This window comes from Heloderma suspectum, chromosome 1, assembly GCF_057233095.1.
Source record: "Heloderma suspectum isolate Gila_16-S chromosome 1, 16-S_ref, whole genome shotgun sequence".
Classification (NCBI taxonomy): Eukaryota; Metazoa; Chordata; class Lepidosauria; order Squamata; family Helodermatidae; genus Heloderma; species Heloderma suspectum.
In genome coordinates this window covers 135,408,959-135,424,718 of record NC_139458.1, presented here as the reverse complement: position 1 = coordinate 135,424,718, position 15,760 = coordinate 135,408,959, and the positions used below count along the sequence as shown (strand labels likewise).

Genomic DNA, 15,760 nt, shown 5'->3' with positions numbered 1-15,760 from the left:
AGAGGACTAAAGAGGACACACACTTGCATACAATTTGCATATGCTAATTTATAGGTATAGATGAAAAGTTCTTGATGGGCAACTTCAAGGATCCAAATGCCCTCATTTACCAAGGGCTTCAAGGTTCCTTGAAATTGCCCATCAAGTCGTTTTCTGGTACCTGTCCCTGATAAAAACATTGTTAGTGTGTGCATATGTGCAGCAGAGCATCCTACAGTGCAATCCTATGTGTGTCCACCCAGAAGCAAGCCCCACTGAGTTCAATGGGATTTACTCCTAGGTAAGTGTGTATAGGATTGGATTGCCACCCCTCCATAACTGCCTATGTTGAATACTATCTGTTGAATACTCTATTAAACATTTGTTAGTTTAACTCTAAAGGCCTAAAAAGGGAGACATACTTTTAAAATGAAACTTCAAAAAAAGTAAGGTAGGATGGTGATTTTATTTAATGCACCAACTTCAGAAGCCAGTTCAGGACATAATATTTCAGAGTAAGGGAATACAGCATTTACAGCATGGGCGAGGAACTTATTTGAGCTTAGAGACTGAATTCAATTTCAAAGAAGTTCTTGTGGGTCATATTCCAGTGGTGGGTAGGGCAAAAGGCAAAGGGGGTGGACCAAAAATACAAAGAAATATAAAAGTATCATCATATGTTTAATTAAAGCGCTTTCTGCCAGTAACTAAGCTTTAGGGGAGGCATCTCAACCTTTTAGAATGGGGAAAAACCGCAGAAAAGCTAGGAAACCACCAAATGGGCAAAGGGGGAGAAGGGGAGGAAGCCAGGGGAAATGGGCACGGCCATCCTGGGGAGCCCCAGAGGATCTAGGAGAGTCAGATTTGGCCCCTGAGCTTGAGATTCCCCACCCCTGATATACACAAGCAGAGCAGACCTTTAGCAATGTGCTGTTGTGGAGGTAGTGGTGTGGTATGCCATGCTGAGGAAGTGTTCAAGAAGTGCTAAGTGATCTAGAAGTGCTAAATGATCAAGAAGTGCTATGAGGAAGTGCTATGCTGAAGAAGTGATCCTTGGTGTTAGAAAAGGGGTGTTACAAGTCTATAGGAGCATCCCCATTTTTATCTTTGAGGGAATGGAACTGTGAGGGAGGGTGCCGGAGACGAGGAGGAGGAGGAACCAATGCCTCTTCCTTCCCTTCCCCAGGACGTTCCCCTACCTGGTGCCCTCCAAATGCATTGGAGTACAACTCCCAGGCCACTTCTCTCCTGGAGCCAGTTTGTTTATTTATTATGTATTCATTTATTATTCAGTGTTTGCAATCAATTAGTGAAGGATCCAGTGCATGGCTTCCCTGCATCATCAGAGCACAAAGGAAACCTAGCAGCAAAACAAGAACATGGATGTTTTGCTGTCTTTCTGCTGCTCTTCACAACTTGAGCTGTGTTGCTGAGCTGGATAACGTGTTAAAGGGACAACACCTCTCTCTCTCTCTCTCTCTCTCTCTCTCTCCCTCCTACGATGTTCCTGAAGAGCAAATGGGACAGTGTCATGTGTTGTGTTAGCCCTGGCCCCTTGGCCCCTTGGCAGCCTAAAGTAATTGCATTCTGCCCCACTCCCCTCTGCATGTCCCTGACAGCAGAGCCAGGGACAAAGCCATCCACAAAGACTTGAGTAACGCGAAGCGAGAGGGATGAATAGGAACAGCATTCTACGGATTGTAGGATGCTGTCCCCAGAGAGAGGATGAAGACCTTTCATGCAGGCTATTTAAAACAAGGAGGGTCAAAGCTTTTGGAAGCTGTCTGACTGCAGGAGAAATGCATTAGGGAGCTCATTGAACTGCAGAGGAGGATACCACAGAATCACAATCTGTGCATCTCTGATGCCAATAAAAGTTAATCTATATCTACAAGCTTACTCAAACCAAAGCACTGCCTGTTTGAAGATGGTTTGGAAACTTTAGCTGGTTTAAAATGCCACATCACATTTATTAACTGGTGATAGTCACAAGGTCATTATTACTCCTCTATCAATTTTTATTGGCAGCCTATTTATTTATGTACCCAATGCAAGGTGCTGGCATTGTCCTTCAAAGCCCTAAATGTCTTAGGGCTATGGGACCTCAGAGAGCACCTCCTCCTACCTAAAGGTGTGCAGTTAACTTTATTCCACAGACAAAAAGGCCCTCAGCTGGCCACCTCCCCGGTCAAAGATGAGGCTAGCTGCTGGGAGCAGGGCATTTTTGATTGTGGCTCCCCATCTGCATAATGCTCTCCCTCCTATCAGGTCCATGAGGAGACTCTCTTCTAGCTTTCATAACACAGGTAAAGCCAATTTTGTTTCATTAGGCCTTTTGGGAGAACATCTCCACCTTTTAAAACTGCTATGCTTACAATAGCTGGGATTGTTTAGCTTGGAAAAAAGAGGGTAAGCGGAGACGTGATAGAGGTGTACAAAATTATGCATGGTGTGGAGAATGTGGATAGGGAGACATTTCTCTCCCTCTTTCAAAATATTAGAGCCCGGGGTTATCCTATGAAGCTGATTGGTGGGAGATTCAGGACAGAAAAAAGGAAGCATTTCTTCACACAGCGCATAGTCAAACTATGGAATTCGCTACCACAGGATGTAGTGATGGCCACCAATTTGGATGGCTTTAAAAGGGGATTGGGCGAATTCCTGGAGGAAAAGGCTACTAATGGATACTAGTCTTGATGGCTATGTGCTCCCTCCAGTACTAAGGCAGTGAGCCTATGCACACCAGTTGCTGGGGAAGGGAGGGTGCTGTTGCACTTGCATCCTGCTTGTGGGTTCCCAGTGGACAGCTGGTTGGCCACTGTGTGAACAGAATGCTGGACTAGACAGACCCTCGGTCTGATCCAGCAGGGCTCTTCTTATGTTCTTATGCATGTATAGTAAATATTCTTTTAGGTTTTTTATTTTATTATTTTAATGGTGTATATTCAATGACTTTAGAAATAATGAAGCTTTATGGTTGTAAACCATCTTGTGGACCTTGGTAAGGAGATGCTTGGGACAAGACAGGTATTCTTGTCCCATTCGGGTATAGCCGGGGCTGGCATCAAGGGTACATTTGTTCTCATCTGATCACTTTTCTGTTGTATCTTGTCTCTCACTTCTTTTTGTACATTGCTTTGTTTGGGCAGCATAGCCCTAAGAAGCGGCTTTAGAACACTTGAAATAAACAAACAAATAAATAAATAAATACAAACAGATCGATCGATCACCATGTGTAACAATCCTGCCCTGCAAGCACCTTACAGTTGTAAGTCGGGAGAAGTCAGATCAGAATTGGAATATTAATCACCAGGCCTCTGTTTCTGCTCCTCCCTCTCCCATCAAGCGCATCTTGCATCTAGCTCTGCTCTTCCCAGTCCTACCACAAGAGGGAAGCACATGACAGGGAAGAGGGAAGTACTGGCCAAGTCTGACGGGAGTGATACCTATTTTTTCAGCCTGATTAAAAACTACTGGAGATCTTGGGGGTGATCATGCTCACCCATGCTCATGATCCTGTAATTCTGACAAAGGCCAATTCTAAGTCTGGAAAAGCAGCAAACACACAAGGATGCTTGACTTTACACCACAGACCCCATGCCATCTGGAACTCTTGCAGATTTGCTTGTTTCTCAGAGCTGGTTCACACACGCATGTACATCACTTGATCCCTAAACACAGGCTGATTTGCAGCTGAATGTATGAACTGACTCCATTGGAAAGCATTGCATGGGAGGGGACACAAATGTTCTGTGCACATTGTTTAATCTGTAGTAAATCAGAAACGAAGGTCACCCTCTGATCCAGTGATGATCATGCACGTGTGAATCACACCTCTGTTAGCAACTGGCCTTGGGTAAAAATCAGAAAATGGCATAAAAATGACAGACAAGTTAAATAGGCACCCGGGGGGAGTTTGTATTTTGTAACCCGATCTAGAGGCGGGAGGGGAGGGAATTGTATAGTTTTGTATTTTGTATAACACAATAAAACTATATTTAAAAATGGTAGACAGCCCCGCAGCATCTCTGGAAACACTACCAAAGCCCATCAGGGACTGTGTGGCAGTGATGCCCATATGTTGCCCACACACGGAGGGTGCCAATTCACTCATGATGAGAAAGACAAGCCCCCAGCACCCAACCCCATGTTCTGCTGGTGTGTCTGGGGTGTTCCGCCGGTGTGTCTCCTATGAATCTCCAGTGTATCTCCTATTTTGTGTTCCACCAGTGTATCAGGCAGGGTTTCTGCCAAATCCTATGGCCCCTCAGCCGGTGTATCTCAAGTATAGGATTCTTCTGTTAGTTGCCTTTTTTTTTCTTAACTAAAAAGCCCCGACGTAGTGTCCTTTCTTCCAACTCCTGTCAAACAAAACTATGTCAACATGGAAAGACTCCAAATTAGAACCCATTTCTAGCTCCCAATTGTTGTTAGAGCTCTGTCTACAAAACCAACCAAAGGATTAATTCATTTTTTAAAATGATCTTTTGAACTTATGTTGGCTAATATTTTAAAATCCTCATACAGATACATTACTTCGTCTAAACTAAACGCAGGATGGAAGAAAGACGCATATGAACTAAACTGAATTTATCAAGATAAATGTTCACAAGTTCAAATTTGATGGGACCCTCTGTCCAGGTTCCTTGCCTCAGGGTCCCCCTCATCTTCCAGATGTTGCTGTATCCAGGGATAAACTATGCCTGTGATTTAATGAATCCAGCAGTCAGTTCTGTGCCTGCCATGGAACAAGCCATTGAAAAGGGGGTGGAGACAAGGAGAATGGGGTGCTAGAAACATGAATGCCCACTGTGGAGCCATGGCAAGGGCAGTGAGGATCAGAGTCGATATCAGCCTTTCCCAACCTGGTGCCCTCTAGATCTGGAGGGCACCAGGTTGGGGAAGGCTGGTCTATACATAGAGAAACACTTTCAAGGTAAGAAAAGCATCTCAGGGCTCTATTCAGGGGAGCACACTTATATCCAGCCTTTCATCCACACTGTTCAGGCTGGTGTGCTGGAGGCTGGTGGCTCCTATTTCAGTGGGGGTGTGTGTGTGAATCTGCTCTGGGTTTCAGTCAGAACCCTGAAGGAGCATCCAAGGTGGTGAACACATTTTGGGATAGGGTTGAGCACTTTGGATAGCTCCTTTGGACTGGTTCTGACTGAAACCCAGGGCAGATTCACAGCCCCACTGAAACAGGAGCCACCAGCCTCCATTGGGCTGGTGTACTCTCCACTGGACTAGCACCATTTTATCTTCACAACAACCCTGTGAAGTAGGTTAGGCTGAAAGATGGTGACTTTGTCCAAAGAGGCCAGCCAGTGGGCTTCATGGTTGACCTGGGATTTGAATCCAAGTTATCTTTCCCTTTCATTTATGAATCTTCATTTAGGAGTCTTCCACTCAGAGCAGTTTAGAAGTTGTAAGCCCCTACATGAATGTCTGGGGAACAGCTAGAACATAGCTGCTATGGTGATATAATAACATGCGAAACGATCTCTTTCTAATACTTGTCTCCAAGCTCCATTTCAGCTGGTCTCACTTCCTTCGGTACAGTTCTCAGAATGAGCACAAGGTCACCTCAAGCCCCTCTGTAGTGGTCCAGAGTGGATCTTACTTTGACCCCTGAGGTCAAAGGTGGAAAAGGATAGAGAGGTCATAGTGTGGTAATTGCAGCTATTGCTTGGCAACCCGAATGGGTAAATAATATGCCATTATGGAGCGGTTCATCATGGATCATTGCCTCTTATGTTAGGCAAGTATCTATGAATGAAAAACAAACAGGAAGATAAAAGGCTTCACCTTTGATTTTGATTCCCTGAAATCAGTAATAGAACACCCCTTAATATGTCTGAAATATAGTAGCTTATTTACAGGAGAATTCAGCATGGATTTGGTGTGCAGCTAGCAAAGCTCAAAACAGACTCTGCTGCTTTTATCCTACATGAAAACATAGCTGCTTGGAAGCCATATAACCTTGGATGTATTGTTTCCTTCTCCCCATCGCTGATTCACAGCAATTCAGTAAGGACACAGTGGAGAGTTCAAGAGAGGAATATGTCTCCCGCACCTCCCCCGTTCTTTTTTGTGAGCTGGGCAAACAGAACCTGGTCAGCTCTCTCAGCTTCTGGGGATGCAAAGCAGTAGGAGCCCCAAGGCCTAGGAAATGAAAGAATCAGGCCTACACCCTGGATCAAAAGAGAATGGCTGGTGCTGGCATGGTTCAGTCACAAAGCTGGGAGATCTGCTGATAGATACGTCTGCATTTCATCAGTGTTCTTCCCTGTGGGGCTAGCAGCAGCTTTGGAGGGGGATTTAGATGGGGGAAATGGTGTGCCGGGAAACGACACATTCTCCCCACAGCGCTGCTGCCTCAAACAAATTTGGAACCTCCACAGCAGTTTTAAAGTAAAACCAGAAATGCTGGACGATTAAATCATGGACCTCCTGCACCACATGCCATCTGAGCCTGAAACGTAAACACTGGTTCCGATTCTAGAGTAATCTGTGTAGGTCAGGAGAAGAACTGAGGCTGAACCCAAGCCTTGCCCTCTTTCAGTATTCCAGGAATGGAGGTTGAATTCATTTAACAAATAACAACATGCAGCTTTATTTCATGTCGATTCCTTCTAGGGCCAGACCCTGCTTCTTCCAGGAGGAAGCACTTTGGGAGAAATGTGGATATGGCGGATTCAAAATGGAGACCCTCCCTTCTCCAGACCATACAGGGATTTATATTGTGAAAACTGGGCAAACCATGTAGCACTCACCATCAGCATCTCGCTGGTCAGGGAATTCACAAGGTCTGAGACGGATGAGCGAGGCTCTGTTTTCTGGTCAGGCTCCTCGTGTTGCATCTGCCCTGGCACAGGTGCTGTGTTCACCACTTTGCTACCAGTAGGTAACCTGGTGGGGAGAGAGGGGGAAATTATGCATTTGCTTTTGATATAATAGAAATATAGTATTTGAGTCAGGGAGAAAAACACACAGATTGTGCCGGGACCACCGGAGAGTGGAGGGCTGAAGCCCTAATTGGTGGTAGTGGGGGAACAAACAGCCCATGGGCCTCCTATGGGCCGCCAAGGCCGTTTATGCAGCTCCCCCGGCCAGTGCTGCTATGCTGCCAAAAACTGCTGCTGCACCACAGCAATTCTGCTGGGAAAGAAGATGTGGGGGGAGCACACGCCCACCAGAATCAGGGTCCCCACAGCTCACCAAACAGCTGTTTGGCAAGCTGTCAGGAGTGTGACTCTGCTGGGAAACAAGCGCCTCATTTCTCAGCAGAATTGTTTTTTCTCTGCAGAAGGGGGCTCCCCACAGCTTCATTTGTGGAGGGCCATGGGAAGCTCCATTCTGCCGGTCAGGGCCAGTGTCAAGAGTAGGCATGGTCGGGCACCTGCTGAGGGCTCATAGAGTCCCACCAACAACAGCCCCCTGGACTTTCTCCTCCTCCTCCCCATTGCAAACTGCTTGTTTACCTGCCCCTCACTCTGGCCCTGGCAATGGTGGTGGTGAGGAGGAGCAGCAGCAGATGCAAAGGCCTCCTTGCTCACGGGCTTGTTGCCTGTCAGGCAAGCAAGTGGGAGCCATGTTGAGAAAGAGGAGAAGCAAGAGCAGCTGGTGACAATGACTGTGAGAAGACAGACTCACGGAGTGAGGAGGGGACCATTGAGAGTATCTCGCCCAAGGGGTCTCAAAAACCTAGAGCCGGAACTACTGCTGGTAAACACGGCATGCACTCCCCACGTGCCTCGTTTCCCAGAAGAATCAGCATGGCCACTTCTGCTGGCGATGGGTTGTGGCCCCTGGAGGGTTCTGGGGAGGCCAATGCGACACCCCCAGCCCTCTGCAGTTGTCCACCCTTGCCCTAGTACTACAAGGCTGGGTTTTTTTTAAACAGCCACCTCCTATGATAATCCATTGCATTTCTCTGATCCCCTGCCTACAACCTACCCCTATGGGTTCCTAGCCCAGCTTGTCTCACTCTCGCGCCAGCATTTGTTTTGCTTGTTTGGACTCAGGAATCATCCTTTCTTCTGACCCTTCTTTTCCCCCTCCCTGTGCTCTATAGAAATGTAGACTGTTAACCCACTCAGAGCAGGGGCCTGTCTTCTTGTTATGTTGTACAATGCTTGCTCTGGTGTCACAATTATCATCCCCCCTTCCATTTGGAGGGGTCCCACCCCTAGACCCCAACAGGGTACTGTCCAGCCTTCTAGGAGTGTTTGGATGCTACCTACATCAGGGGTGGACAACTTGTGGCCCTCCAGATGTTTTGGCCTACAACTCCCAAGATCCCTCAGCACTTGCTATGCTGACTAGGGCTGATGGGAGTTGTAGGCCAACAACTCTGGAGGGCCACAACTTGCCACATGATATGCCAATTTTCCTGGTTTTGGTCTAAGCTACACATGGGACTGGAGCTAGATAGGGAATGCTGAAACTTCATGGGCTGCAGGCTGGGTCTGTTGCCAGTGCTTCCTGAAAACTCCCTTCCTTCCTGTCCGAGCCATTAACCTTCTCCAAATACAAACATTCCCTTTCCCAAGGAGGAAACCGCCTTTGTTTGCTTTCTGTTGAGAGGCAATTTCTGAGATGACGTATGACCAGATGGTTTCTCTGCCACCTTCAGAGTGCACACAGCACCTGGGGAACCTGAGTGCTGCGTGATATAGGGATGTCTCATGACGTCCCAGCAAAGGAGCAGAGTGAAATGGTCCAGGAAGATTGCCTATGTCAGGCCAGGTCTGTGGTCCAAAACTTGACACCAGCCAAGTCATGTTAAGTAACTCCAAAGTGGCCCATATTTTGTCAGATGCACCTGGGAAATGCTGTATAGGCTCATCAGCTGATTATGCCCCACAGTGCCGCATCATCTCAGCCACTTTCAGGTTACATCTGTTTACCATGCAGAGGAAAACTGCCAAGTGATAGCCCCTCTGGAAATCCCCTTCACTCACAGGCTCCCTTGTGTCCCCACAGCAGCATGGCTCTGGATTACCAATCTAGCCAAGGAAGCAGTAATCTATTGTACATACACAAACACGAACATGCCTGCTTCAAGAGCAAAATGTTCCATTCTTAACTCCATGGCTACACTTACCCCATATGTCGAGCACACCCAGTTTTAACTGCGGTTTATTAATCCACCAGTGCAACCTAATCTGACGGCTTCCCTCTCTGCCATGTTCTTTTTAAAAAACTGTAAAAAAAAGTCTTACAATTTCACCAGAAGTTCCAAGATCGATGTGTGCTTTTTCAGTGGTTGATCATATCAAGGGTCTGCTTGTGACAGGATATTTGCAAGAAAGTGGAACATTAGTGTACTGGTGCCAGCGTTTGCAGGGCTGCAGCGCTGGCACTTTTTGATTAGCTAGGATGCTGATGTCATCTGCCATCCTCCTCAGACTTCCCTGTTCCTTCTGAGCTTAGCTGCAATCCTCACACTAGCTGAGGGGAAATGAATTTTCCCAGCAACAATACATTGTTCCCTGTTGTAATGAGAAGTGTTTTAGGGGTGGCTTCGTTTTGAAGAGCAATTAAGATTAATTAGCTGTATAAAAGACCTGCTCCTGGTGGAGGTGAAAACTGCTAGAACTGGTTTGTTGATCTGGATCCACACATCTGCCTTCATTTTTAGCCCTCCCTGGGGGCGTGGCTATGGGGACTATCCCGATGAGCACTGGCACAAAATGAACCACTCCACCACTGATGTGGAATCCTAAATTAGTTGGGGCGGGCATATTGCTACACCTGGCATGAGGAGGTGGACATGCTCAAGAAGTCAGGAGAAAGAAGTGAGCCGGGAGGAAGAGAGAGGAGCTGGCAGGAAGCAGAATGCTGGAAAGGGCACATACAGTGGAAGAGACGTAAACTTGCTCACCGTCTGCAGAAATATGTGCAATGGATGCTCAAGGAGACAGCTGGTCCCATTTACAGACTGACAGACACAACACAGACTTAGAAAGACCTACACACTGATACACAAAGATATAGAAGAGAGTCCATACAACATCTGTTGGGATGGGTTCAAGGGAAATGTTCTGGTAGGCAAGCCGGCCCCACCTCCACGTTACATGGACTATTGGTGCAGCAGTCATGGCAAGCTGGGGAATTTGCTCCTTTTCGGATCCATTCAAATTTGTCTATATGGAAAAGCCCAGAAACATCAATAGAACGTTCTTTGTTTTGAATGTGAAATTCAGCATGGGGGTGGACTGTGGTGCACGTATCTGCTAACTGGCTCAGAAACCCGCTCTTCGGGTGACTTCTGTGGCTATGACCATCATCATGGGAGACGGTTCATGTGGATATTCTTCCTCCTGAAAGGCATGGATCCAGCGGGGTTCAGGGACAGAAAAAGGAGCAACACAGGAGGGGGCAAGAAATCTAGTTTCCTCCAGCCCCTACTACAGGAAGGTACAGGATGTTACGGAAAGAACCTCTACTGCAGGTTGCTGGAGGTACGGCAAGCATGTTTATACCATTAAGTGTGCATTGGGTTTGAATGTGGCAGACCCAGGCTCATATCCACTTTGCCATAAAGCTCAGGAGGTGAGGGTACAGGTGGGGGTACAATCCTTTCCTAAGCTACTTTGCAAGTGCAAGCTATTGTCAGGGAAGAACAGGAAATCGCTTTGCAGGTTGCCAAGCGTGGTAGAGATAACAGATAATTACGATTACTACAAAGGAGGATTGACAGGCACACAAAGGAGACCTTTATGCATTATGTTGAACATGTGGTGGAAAGGAGCAGGTTTCCATGTGCAGTCTCCACTCCCACAGGGCTCCCAATTACAGGGGGAGAATTGTCTGCATGTAGCTTCTTTGGAGACAGCCAAAGGACCATGTGAAGGTCAGGAGCAGGGGACAGCATGCACAGTCTCACTACTCTCCATCCCCACATGTATCAGTGTCAAGGGCTAACAGGTTTCAGGCATCCAATTTTTTAAAAACTCTGCCGTTTTGTCACATAATTCTAGCCCTTTTGACACATTATTAGCACGTGCAATGAGTGTGTGTGTGTGTGTGAGGGTGGCATCGGGGCAGAAGGCTCTGCCTCCAGCCAACATGCATTCATTGTAAGGTTTGGAAAGATGCAGGAAGCTGTCTCATACCAGGTCAGTTTATTTGTTCATCTCAAACTGGCAGTGGCTCTCCAGGGACTCAGGGAAAGGCCATTCCCATCACCTGCCTCTTGATTCTTTTATCTGCAGATGACAGGGGCTGAACCTGGCACCTCTTGCATGCAAAATATGCACTCTACCATGGAGCTATGTTCCCTCCCATGACTGTACGTGCAGAGGGCTCTTTCCACATGCAGGGATTCCGAACGTGTGGAGAAGTGCCTTCTGAGATAAGGCTGAAGTTTGTTGTTTCCAACCAGCCCATGGTGGGCAGTGTGCCAGGCTTAAGTCTCAGTCAGCTGAACCGCCTCACTCACTGATGTTTTCTATAGCATGTGTGAAAAAAGCCTAAGAAAGACACACAGACAAATTGTTCAGAGGTAGACAAATAATATCACAGAGATGCTCACCAAAGGGGAGAAAGCCCAAAGACATTTATCAGATACAGATACTTCTTGGTGTTTCACAAAAACAGTCAGATGCTCTTTTAACCACAAAGAGACAGACCAGCACGTGCCAATCAATGGATGCAACAGTTCATCACATGCATATCTCCTGGTATGCTGACATGCAGACACACCACACACACACACACACACACACACACACACACACACACAGTTCCAGGCATACTGATACCTATCAAGATATAGAGTAATACACATAGAGACAGATCAACATACACAGATAGTGTCAAGCTTGTAAAACATATGCACGAGGATAGACCAAGTCAAACACACGCTCAAGTAGTGGGAAGGTTACACTTGGAGGCAGACTGATACATGCAAAAATCCAGACATGGAGTTGTACACCAGCATACAGACAGGCACATGCGCGCATAGATAAAAGGGGACTGGAATAGCTGAAGACCAAACCCCCCCCAACAACAACCCAGGTTAAAAATAAAGTGTGTGCGTGTGTGTGTGTGCGCGTGTGCGTGCGTGTGTGCGAGAGAGAGAGAGAGAGAGAGAGAACGAGAGCGAGCGAGAGAGCATGCGATTGACTGTCAGAAGGTATGACAAATCCAGAGTTATTTTTGCAACCTCAACTGGATCAGCTGCAAAGCTGTCTGGGAGTTGATGAGTGCTGCAGAAGTCACAGGACAGGCAAAGAGAGATGAAGAGAGAGCGAGAAATACTGAAAAAGGAAGACTGTCTTTTATCACAGGGTCTGCAGGGTGCCTCCTGATGGAACAGAAACAGGATGGAGGAAAAAGTGTGGCAGGAGACAAACACACACACACAATTAGTCAGGAAGAAGCAGCCACCACACCCACAGGACAAGGCAGTGGACTGGAGTTGCCAAGGCTCACAATGGGGGAAAGGTCAGGCAGCAACAGTAGCAGCAAGGCTAGAAGGAAGAAGAGAAAATGCAAGGAGGAGGTATTACATTGGGGTACACTGGGGACAGGAGAACATCATCTGATTACTACAAACAAGATTGTTGGGGAGGGGAGAAACTGAGGTAAAAGGGAATTGAATGCAACCAGACCCCGCCCCCCCAGCAAGCACCCCAAAGACTGCATCACAAGCCCCTTTGCAACCACTTCACATCCATCAGCATTCCATAGGGCAGGCAGACAGGGAAGTGTGGACAAGAGAGGAGAGGAGAGAGGAGGTAAAGGAGCAGTATGGCGAGTGTGCAGAGGAAGCAAGGGAGAAACTGATTGCAGCTGGAGAAGGAACAAGTAGAGACATGCTTCTATCAGGAAGGTGGGAAGAGGAATAGGTTGAGAGATGTAGGGCTTGAGACTGGTGTCCTGTTCAGACATTACTGAGGCTGGGGGTAGTTGCCATGACCCCAGTGGTTCCATCCCCGGTGACTCTGGTAATGTATTAAGCCCTGATCACATTGCTCATTCCCATACAATTTGCCTCTGGAGAGGGGAGAAGGGAGGACTACTGTGGAAAGAAGTGATGGTGATGGCCACCAATGTGGATGGCTTTAAAAGGGGATTAGACAGATTCATGGAGGATAAGGCTATCAATGGGTACTAGTCAGGATGGCTATATATTGCCTCTGGTATCAGAGGCAGTATGCTTCTGTATGCCAGTTGCTGGGGAACATAAGCAGGAGGGTGCTATTGCACTCATGTTTTGCTTGTGGGCTTTCCACAGGCATCTGGTTGGCCACTGTGGGAACAGAGTGCTAGACTAGACAGGCCTTTGGTCTGATCCTGGATCAGGCCTTTGGTCTGATCCAGGCCCAGCCTATCTTAAGGAGCACCTCCAGCAACACCAGACAGGCCACTTAACAAGATCAGCCTCAGATGGCCTTCTCTCTGTCCCATCAGCCAGGACAGCTAGACTGGTGGGGACGAGGGAGAGGGCCTTCTCTGTGGTGGCCCCCACTCTGTGGAACTCCCTCCCTAGGGAACTCCGTCATGCCCCCTCTTTAATGAGCTTCCGTCGTGCATTAAAAACGTGGTTGTTCAGGCAGGCATTTGGGGTGGGTTAGGGTATTTAAAAAAAATAAAATTTTATAGTAAAATTTTATTGTTTTAAATTGTTTTATGGTGGGTTGTACATCGCCCAGAGTGGCTGGGTGACCAGTCAGATGGGCGATTAATAAATTTAATAAATAATAAATAAATCCAGCACAGTTCTTTTTATCTTATGTTCTTATCAGCACAGCCTTGTCTGGTCAGAGCTGAATGTCTTACCAGGAAGATGTAGGTTTTTTGTACCTTAATAAAGTATGAAGGGACTTCACAGGGAACCAAGAAAGGAGGAAGGCAGGTGATGATAACCAGACTTTTTCCAGTTCAGATCGCTTTTCGCATTAAATATTGGGAATATTTGATCATACCTCCTATTTCTCTTTTGTACCAGGACTACATGAGATTGCCACAACGTTTAGGGTTAGGAGAAGCTTACCCTATCTGTCCAGGACAATGGCACCAGGATTTCCCCACTGAGTGGATTGCTTTTATGAGTGATGGAACATCTATGCTGCTTAGAAGGCATGATAGCATATTCCAGGTTAAAACGATAGCACGATGTCTTCTTCTACTCAGATAAATTATAGTAGGGGAATACTTCCTGCCCAGCTAGTTACTAAAGGTCAATACACATGACCAACCAAGCATGTCAACAATGTGTTGATTTTGGCACATGGTGATGTAATTGTGTAACTGCTTAACCATGTGTCTAGCCACCCAACCCACAATTATTGCAATACCACACAACTCATATTTTTGCAGTTCTGTGGTGATGCGAAAAACACAGCTAAGTATTTATTTATACTTACAGCATTAGTACCCTACATTTCAATTTGTACAAAATTCCCAAAGCAGGAGTTATTTATTTATTTTATTTTTAAAAAATTCTTGCCCGCCTTTCAGGGCAGAAGCCCTCCCAAGGCGGCTCACAGCAATAAAATACGTGCATGAGTTGTGAGCTGTGAAAAGCAACCACAAGGCCATTTCACTATGTGCTAAAATCTAGAAAAATTCAGCTCAATCTACAATTCAGTCTACAGCCAGTGTTAAATAGGGCTATGGACTTGTGTCTGCAGACATCCAGCCCCCAAAGATGCAATCAAGAGAATCTGAAAATGTGTTTTGGGATTGAGTACCATAGATTTAGGGCCAAAATAAGATTAGTACATTAAATGTGAATTTGTGCATCTTTTCTTTAAGAAGATAGCAGGCATGAGGGGTCCTGATTCATATCAGCATCAAGGTGTGAATGGGAGGATTTTTTAACGCCTCCGTGCTGTTCTTCTGATGAAAATTGCCTTCCCAAACTTGTGATTTGCTCTGGGAGGAAAGCTGCTAGGAGCACAAGGAGCAATCTTCCTTCTAGGGCAAGCAGCAATTTTAGTGATGGCAGGGTATTTTCATTAGGAAAACAGTGTAGACGGAAATAATAGAGACCCCAGCTCCCTGCACTGTCCTGATCTGGGCTAGGGACCCTGCAGCTATTTTTAAAAAATATAAAGATAATGCAAATGTGATCATGCATTTAACATATCATCTAGTTTGGTCCTTAAAAGCCTTCGTTCTCCCTGCTTAACAGCAATGGCAAATGATCACTGCCTGTCTATTACTTCTGGCAAGGCCAAAGACATCTGACTACGGGTGCATTCAACCACTTAGTCAGTTCCATACAGTAGCTACTTGACAGTTTTCCAAGTGGTACTGTTAACCATGAGATGAGGGCAGCTCTTTCTTGGTTGCAGCGAGTGTGCGTGGTAATGCTAGGTTTACAGCGTGATTGCAAGCTACAAATGGGCTCCTCTCCACACAATTACAGGTACTATGTGGGAAGCTTTCAAGCAGCTACTGCATTGCTCCTCATTGTCTGAATGCACCCTGAATGAAAACCAAAGCCTTTCAACCTAGGGTGCTTCCAGACAGAGGGCTCCTAATGCCACCAATCAAAAGGCATTTGTGCAGCTATTCTGCCTTTTCCTCCTTAATGGATTTTTTTCTGGTAAGAGAAAAGACGGAAGAAATGGTATGAAAACACAGGAGGGTTACGAGTGGAAGACATAGCTGTCTCTCCCCCCCCCCCAATTCTGTGAATGAGACAGGGTGATGGTACAATAAAAGCCTCATCTGGAACCAACCCTTATGTTAGAAAAATAAGCTGGGGATGCAATCCTATTGAGATAGTCAGCAGCCTCCGAAGTCAGAGGTTGCTGAATAT

At 46.5% G+C, this 15,760-nt stretch overlaps 1 protein-coding gene across 1 annotated transcript in view; it reads right to left on the bottom strand.

Moving 5' to 3' along the window:
* Positions 1 to 15,760, bottom strand: part of SYT7 (synaptotagmin 7) — a 283,673-nt gene that overhangs the window by 36,855 nt on the left and 231,058 nt on the right. The window contains exon 9 of the mRNA XM_084858651.1: positions 6,753 to 6,888. Within this exon, the coding sequence (XP_084714777.1) occupies positions 6,753 to 6,888 (136 nt within the window). The remainder of the gene's footprint in view (positions 1 to 6,752; positions 6,889 to 15,760) is intronic.